Source organism: Vombatus ursinus, unplaced genomic scaffold (genome assembly GCF_900497805.2).
Source record: "Vombatus ursinus unplaced genomic scaffold, bare-nosed wombat genome assembly UNPS02007612.1, whole genome shotgun sequence".
Lineage (NCBI taxonomy): Eukaryota > Metazoa > Chordata > Mammalia > Diprotodontia > Vombatidae > Vombatus > Vombatus ursinus.
This window is the reverse complement of record NW_020947390.1, coordinates 3,891,712-3,900,415: the sequence shown is the minus strand read 5'-3', so window position 1 is coordinate 3,900,415 and position 8,704 is coordinate 3,891,712. Positions and strand designations below refer to the sequence as shown.

Sequence of the window (8,704 nt, the reverse complement as noted above, 5' to 3'; positions counted from 1 at the left end):
TTTTTCAGAGTTCTGGAAATCCTTCCTTTGTTCTGAATTCCCAGAATATTACAAAATAGAGGGAGGAAACAAACACCTATGATGTGTTAGGTACTGTGCAGTCATCATACTCCTGTAATGGTAGGTGTTATTATCTTCACTTCATAGTTGTGGACATTGAGGTGGGTAGAAGTGGTTTGCCCAGAATCACACCGCTAGTAAGTGTTTGACTCCATTCAGTGGAATGGAAACTATATATATTCCTCTGGTAGTTTCCTCATGTCAGCATGTTTGGGAAGCAACATTGCTTATGTAACTCCTTGACACAGCAGGGTCATTTAAACAACCTCTCTGCATGGAATGCTTTCCTTCTGGTGGAGACTGTGAAAGACATGTGTACACTCAGATTGCGCACTGAAAAATAGAAACTACCCCAAATGTCTCAATTCTCTTCCTATAGCATGATTTTTACTCAGGGTAATATGCCTTCAAGTATTTTAGTCTATGTTCCCATAGCTCGGGAACAATCTATAGGCAAACTCTGCCAAATGTTAATTAGTTACAGGAGCCAGTTGGATGTATGGGAGCAAGGTTATAAAAGGGTGGTTGGCCGAACAATGTTCATGAGGGTTTCACGACTTCTCAGAAAAACTTGGTTATGACGTAAGCATCTCAAACTCACCACATCCAAAGCAGAATACATCATTCCTCTCAAACCCTCCCTTTTCCCCAAGTTCCCTCATTAATGTCAAGAATACCGCCATCCCTCCAGTTAGCTAGGCTTACGACCTTGGTGTCACCCCCAATTCCTCAGTCATACTCATCTACATAGCCAACCTGTTATTAATTTCTTTTTTTCCTAACTTTACAGCATCTCCAGTGTATGCCATCTCCACTCATAAAGCTGCCACTCTGGTGTAGCCTTCATCACTTTATGTATGGAATATTTTAATAGTCGTTTTATTGGTCTCTCTGCCTTATCTCTTTCACCACAATCCACCCCCCCACCCCAATTCAGGTGCCAAAGTGATTTTCCTAAATCAAAGTTCTGCCCACGTCAACATCACCCTCCCCTCCCTCAATTCCAATGACTTTCTATCACCTGCAGGATCAGACATGAACTCTTCTATTCGGTCTTCCCAACCTGGCCTCTTCTCACTTTCTCAGCCATTTTACTATACTCCCCCCTCCATTGGCCCAAATACACCAGCCTTGTTGCTGCTATCCCTCAGATAAGCAGTTGCACTGATTGTGCTCTGTGTCTACAAGGCGCTCTCTCTCCTTTCTTCAAGGCTAAGCTCAAAACCCATCTCTTCTCCTTAACTCCAGTGTCTTCCCTCTAACACGTGTTTCTTATTCTACCTGTGATCTTATTTAATATTTTGATGACTATTTCAACATAACTAGTTTCCTTTATAAACCTAGTTTCTTTTCATTTTAAAACATTATTTGAGGAGATCCATAGTCTTCACCAAATAGCAAAGAAGTCTTTGATATAAGGAAGGTTACGGACCTTTTAACTAAGATGGCCTTCCATTTACATTATATAGAACTTGTCTATGTACAGTGCAGTAGAAATAGGACTGAATTCAATTAGGGCTTTGCTACTATTTCTCTGACCTTGGACAAATAGGTAATTTCTCAGTGTTTTCTCATCTGCAAATGGCAGGCAATTCCTGAGGCCCCACTTTAGTTTGAAATCTCTGCCTTTATAAGTAGAAAGTTGTAAGTGGCTAATAAAAGAGGGAAGAAATGGGTTGGAGGTCCTGAGGGTTCTCTTCTTTCACAATCCTAGCTTATCAAGATGGTGAACAGGCACTGTACCAAGTCCAGGGTTGGCCTGTTGACAACTACTACATGTAAGCAGCTAGGTGGTCAAGTGGTTAGAGCACTGGGGACAGTCAGGAAGAACTGAGTTCAAATCCTACCTCAATTACTGTATGACTCTGGGCAAGTCACTTAACTTCTATCTCAGTTTTGGCTCCCATAAAATGGGGGAAATAATAGTATCTACCTCCAAGGCTGTTGTAAGGATAAAATAAGAAAATATTAACAAAGCAAGTGCTATATATATGTTAGATACTGTCTGGATTTTCTTTCAGGAATAGAATTTGTGTATGAAAGAAGAAGAGAGAAACATTTTTCAGTTCATTTTAAGGAGACAATTTCTAAGTCTTTGCAGTGTATTTTACCTATAAAAAGGGAAGTATTAAAACAACCAATCCAGGTCAAATCCTAAGGCTGCTATACTGCCAATTTGCTTTGTTCTTTTTTGCTTCTATACCTGACAGGTTACTTTAATCTGAGGTCAATTTATTCTGCAGTACAGCCAAATTCCTCTATTATTTTGTTAGATCAAGTTGCAGGAATAATTAAAATGAGAAACAAGGGAACTCATTTCTTCTAATCAAAACCCCAGCTTGAAGATCTACAATCTAAAAGAATGCAACTATCTCCCAAGGCAACCTACACTATGTGTTATTTAGAAATTCTTTCCTGTATTGAGACAGAATTTGTTTCTCAATAACTTCTATCTATTGGTCTTGGGTCTTGAGTTAGGAAGGCTTAGGTTCAAATCTTCAGACCTTCATGAGCTGACACCCTAGGCAAATCATTTAACTCCTCTTAACTTCAGTTTCCTCATTTGTAAAATGGCCATGCTAGTAACACTACCACACAGGATTGTTGTGAGGATAAAATGAGATGATGTTCGTAGGGTGCTTTGCAACCCTTAAAAAAAAAAACAGCTACATATAATTATTACTGGCTTAATAGAATAAAATAGAAATAAAAATGCAATCTGACTTCAGGGTTCCAAGTACTATACCTGAGACATCAGAAGAGTTCTAAGTATGCTGAGATGATAAAAACAACCAAAATGAGTTTAAGCACAGGACATAGTGATGCTGAGTTTACCTCTGCAGGTATAGGCTGTATTCTCCTTGTCCCAACTCTACTCTTCCATCCCGAACAGTACCATGCCTTGAAATTTCCTCCCAAATAAAGAGGTTTATAATCGTAAAACACTCACAAAACATGTTCTATGACTGTTCATGGAATCTGCCTCAGGCCTACATTTGATGATGACTTGGTATCAACAGCTGAAAGGATTGCTAATAAATGATGTTGCCACCCCCACCAGATTCAACACCACAGTAAAGCTGATTTAATACTAAGCATGGGGCAGCTAGATGATGCAGTGGAGAAGAGCACTGGGCCTGAAATCAGGAAGACTCATCTTCCTAAGTTCAAATCCAGCCTTGATACTTAACAGCTGTGTGATCCTGGGAAAGTCACTTAACCTTGTTTGCCTCTTCTGTTTCCTCTTCTGTAAAGTGAGATGGAGAAGGAAATGGCAAAGTACTACTCCAGTCTCTTTGCCAAGAAAATCCCAAATGGGGTCTAAAGAGTTGAACACAACTGAAACGACTGGCCAACAACAAAAACATATTGAGCATCCAAAACTGCAGAGGCAAGCAGGAGTGTTGGGCTTGGTCAGAAAGACCCAAGTTTCTTTTTTTTTTTTTTTTCCAGAAAGTAAAATTTCTTTTTTTAAATTATTATTTTTTTTTAGTTTTCAACATTCACTTCCACAAGCTTTTGAATTTAAAATTTTCTCTCCTTCCCTCCCTGCCTCCCTAGCCAAGACAGTGTGCAATCTGATATAGGTTCTACATATACCTTCCTATTAAACATATTTTCACATTAGTCATGTTGTAAAGAAGAATCAGAACCAACAGAAGGAACCACCAGAAAGAAGAGACAAAACAAAACAGAAGAAAAAACCCCAGCAAATAGTATGCTTTAATCTGCATTCAGACTCCATAGTTCTTTCTTTGGATGTGGATAGCACTTTCCATCATGAGACTTTTGGAGATGTCTTAAGACCCAAGTTTCTACTGGCCTCTGACATGTTCTGGGCAAATTCCTTAATCTCTATATACCTCAGGGAGCACCCTAGGATCCATCTATGAAATCACGAATCAGTCACCCTTTGTACTGATGGAGGGAGCTTCCACACAAGAAGTTTCTTATACCGATATCACAGACTGCTCATATATTTGTGAATCCCAAAGAACACACACATGGATGTACAGATGTATGCAGGTACACACGTGCGCGCACACACACACACACACACACATGCACATGCACACTGCAGTGAGTGAACTTCAAGGACATCAACCAAATTAGCTTTCAATTCAAAGCTCTGGACCTGCCATTTAGGTTCTGGAATGTCTTTATTAACAAACCTGCGACAGACATTGGAAGCCTAGAATCTGCCAAAATGAGGTATTCACTAATGTAAGTGTGAAGAAATTCCAAGGCACCAAGAGAACAGATTGGGGAAATAAAACTGCAGGTTGTCACAGAAGGTATAATTACATTCTTCCCAGCTTTCTTGGTGCTGTGTGGTTATGCATAGCAAGTCCTCAGGGAACATGAACAGCAATGCTGCTGTGTGTTACAAGTGACAGCGCCCAAGACTGCACAGGCGGCCATGTGATGAGTACAGAAGCTTAAAAAACAAAACAAAAACACCATAACTGGACTTAAAAATTCAAATGCTATCTATACCTAAGAAACCAAAATGGCTTTAAATATTACTGTTAAAAACAACGAAGGTGAGTTTAAGCATAAAGTATATATTTATACCACATAAACAAATGAAAAAGTATTACATAAGGAAAAATAATGTAACAGTATAGTAGGTACCTAACATACTGGCATGCTCTTATAGCTAAAACAAAAACGTAACATTTGTACTATATATATATATTTGACAAGTGTTCATTTAATTCTCTAATATAAAACATTTAAAATGTGGAGAGTACTTTTTTAAGATACAGAAAAGTTTTGTTTAGACAGGCACACCCACTATTCTTACAAAAACATGCTTACAAAGTGAAATTCATCTGAGTATTCATTTCCAAGATGTGCAAAAGCTATGTAACTGTTAATCATATTGAAACTGTCTCCCTGTTTTGCATTGCTTAAGTTCCAATGCTGATTGGTCTGATTTTTTGTCATATAATTTACCGATATTTCCCAGTTTGCCTGCTAGAGTTCAATACACAATGCAGACATCTAATGCTGAACATGTATTTAAGACCACTCAATTCTCTGATTAAAATATTATTGCTTTAATCAATCAAGTTTTATTTAAAAAAGTATTTATGCTTTTATTTTTAAAAATCTACTTCATCAACATTTTCTTTTGGAGATTAGAAAAACCAAAGTAATTTGGACCATCAAGTGGAAAACAGCTTGGAAGAATTTTTCTGCCTGTTTGAAAAGAACATGAATGTTAAAAGGTTGATAAGCCTAAGGATTACAAAATTGGTTTAATGTTAAAAACAATTCAAGAATACCCAGTTAAGGTCAGAACCCACATCAACGCTATCCCCAATCTACCAATAAGAAGTTTTAAGCGGTTTTTTTAAACTATATAGGAAAAATAAAATATTAAAAGTAACATCATGGAGGTGACTTGAACTCCAGAAAGAAAGAAACCTTGTTACTCACTCTAGCACACTAGACATCTGACCTCAGTATACAGTGATGTGTGCGAGAAGCTACAACATTAAGGTATAAATTGGCAAGTTAAAGTAGAAGGGAAATTATAAGATCTAGATATTCTTGTTTTGTGATTTTATATCAGATTATTTAAATGACTTTAAATTTTGGAATAACATTCTTTTAACTGACCAAGTGGCAAGACAGGGTAGTCTTTATGGAAGGGAAGGAAAAAAAAACCAACCCTAAAATCTCTATCAAGGTCCCATTAACATTACAAGACCCCCAAGTTTATGTGCTACTACTGAAGAGGTAACATTAACTTGTGACATTGGCAGAACACAATTTTAGTTCTCCTTCGGAGTAGCTTTGATCTTCTGCACATTAAAAAAAAACATGCTGTACCATCTACGTACTATATTGTGCATTCTAAATAGTATTCTATTGTTCTAAAAGATTAGCACACTTAAACAGTGCATTTTCCTCATACTCAATTTCTCCACTGCTTTTTTGCTTAATAAAAATTTCTAAAGTCAACTACTATGAACCATCAACCTGGAAATCATTATATACAATATAGTGATTGAGTTTTTGGAGCACTGACATTTTCTAGTACACAACTTCTTGCTTTCACTTTTGCACTCCTCTAAGTCCAAGGGCCAAACTACTCAGAATGCATAATTAGAAAAAAAAATACATATCCTTTGAGCCAAGACTTTTCAAACTAAGCTTCAGCCAGGATTTTTTTTTCCTTAATGGCTAAGTTATAAAACCCTTGAAAATAAGGGCTTACCATGGAAACATTGACAGACCCTTAATTATAGAGGTGCTAGTTGGTATCTCTATAAATGATAAACAAAAAATTACTTCATAGCTTATACTGAAGAGTTGATTCATTGCTCATTTTGTTCATTTAAAAAAAATACTCTTTGGAACTGTCATTACTCTCGCAGATAAAGTAGCCTAACATCTCTTCCTGTTAAAATAAAGATATAATCATCTCTATCGCTGTGCTCAATTCATCTATCAAAATGCACTGAATTAATTACCTGATCTCTTTGCCAGTTAACACATAGCCTTATAGTCTTCTACATTCTATCTAGGGCAAATTTTCCAGCACAGAGGTTCTTGCATTTTGTTAGGACAGTGTGATAAGCACTGTGAGGTAGGGACCTTTTATAGTCCAAACCTTAAGGCTCCCCTGGAGCTCAGCTCTCTGTATGTTGTAGGTGGCTCAGCAAACAAGTTTTTGTTTAATTAATTGCATGAGGCTTTTTTTCTAGCATTGTCTTTTAAGATGAGAGTAAGGAAAAACTTTTAATAAAGCCTTCTGTTGTGAATGTTATTTTCCTTGCTGATGTCACTAAGATTTTGAGGAGGCCACGTGGGTTGGAGCTTAAAGGGAGGCGGAGGAAGCATTCTTTTTGTTCATTCCTCTCAAATTGATCAGATAGTATTTGTTTTGCACCCACAGAGTGCAGGGTGGTGATGCAGGATCTCTGTCTGGAAACACCCCCCTGCCCCCACTACATACCTTTGGACTGCCCCCAAACAGATTTAAACTACACATTTTAGTAACAGGCATGAAAAATAAGCCACTGGTCATATATTCTAAATGGATACATTCAAAACTACCTTTTAAAAAATAAATTGAAAAGTTAAAGGGAAAACATATAAAACTATATATTCATCTATCAGTCTAACATAAACATATTGTAAGTATATATATGTATAAAAAAGGGCAGACAATCAAGATTTAAATAAGACTATGAAACCAGGAAATGTAGATTTCACCATAAAGAAAACTACAATAACCCTCCCAAACTATAACTACCATGTTCACTAATATGATAAATTGTCTCATTTCTGACAGACAAAAATTAGGCTAGAGTATGTGGCAATAATCCATGTGTTCCTACAGAAACTGTCCCATGCCTTTTAATACCTTAAAGTAGAATCCAGGGCACTATGTGACTTATGACAGAGCTAACAGTGGAAAATACTGAATATCCGACACAATGCTCACTCTTGGTTTGAGCTGTACCCTCCCCTCCATGTCAGCGTTGAGTTCTTTTGATCAGATACATTGTTTTTGGCTTGTCAGACCAGTAAGTCATGTTTTTCCACTTGCCACAGGCAGCTGAAGAGATAACTACTTGAATAAACTACAAGCTGTGACATGTAGCATTTAACTCACAAGTCAGAGCACTTAGCTAAAATGATAGGTGAACACATAATTGGGCAAAAGGAATGGTATTCATCAGCCAAACAAGGCTCATTTCCCCCAACCCCCAAAATGAACAGTAGTTGCAACAGCAATAGAAATAAAGATCAAAACAAAAGTTGTTGATTCTTCAGAGCCAACTGTAAAAGAGGTCAGCAATATATAACAGCAGCAATGGACAAGGAAGAGCAAAATGTTGGGATGAAAGAATCTTGCTGGATGTTGGTTCAGCTCTAAGTAAGCCAAAAGTCTGCCACAGTGGCTTATTTGGAAAATTAAGATGCAAACGTCTCATTTCTTTAGATCCTTCACAGATGTAGAATTCAGTCTCCCTGAGGCTTCTATAACCATGTGAGAAAGCTCTCTTTATCTAGCTTGGTGGCAGCCAGAACAGATTCCATGTCATTAAGGATGTCAGAACTCAAAGCTTCTTGAAGACTTGGCATCAGTTCTTCTCCTTCTATGTTCATTCCATCTCCTTCCAGTGTCCCAAGGTCCACGTTTGTCCCTGGAATGGCTTCAAGGTAGTCTGGGAAACGGTTTTGCTGTGAGGGTATATTGCTTTGGCTGATACTATCACCTAATTGGGACAAAAAAAACCAAAGAGGTAGTCAAGTTGTAGCAAAGAGGTGACTACATCGAGGCTATATGCTTATCAGATAACTTCAAACAAACACATGCAGAAAGCAGCTCTGAATTCACCTTTCAGTCTGGTGTTCTAAATTTGTTAATAGGCCATTGAAATACACTCTCTTCCCTAATGGAAATCATTAATTAAAACCAAAATCTTTGAGTAATCCCTGGAGTTCATTTTAGATTTTGTAGGCATTCATTCAACCAAGTAATATTTATTGAATGCCTAATATTTGCTAGGCACCAGCAGGAGTAAGGGGGAAGAAGGGGGAAGGAGGGGAATAGGAAATAGAAAAATAATGCAAGTCCTCTAAAACCTTATAATGTAGCAGGAGAGACAGGCCATTCACA

At 37.5% G+C, this 8,704-nt stretch overlaps 1 protein-coding gene across 12 annotated transcripts in view; it reads right to left on the bottom strand.

Annotated features, from left to right (window-relative positions):
- Positions 1-4,201: 4,201 nt before the first annotated feature.
- YAP1 (Yes associated protein 1) overlaps positions 4,202-8,704 on the bottom strand; it is a 141,771-nt gene continuing 137,268 nt past the window's right edge. For all 12 annotated transcript variants that reach the window (XM_027849522.1, XM_027849524.1, XM_027849513.1 and 9 more), the window contains one exon: positions 4,202-8,300. In XM_027849522.1, coding sequence (XP_027705323.1) covers positions 8,062-8,300 — 239 coding nt within the window. In that variant the 3' untranslated portion in view covers positions 4,202-8,061. The remainder of the gene's footprint in view (positions 8,301-8,704) is intronic.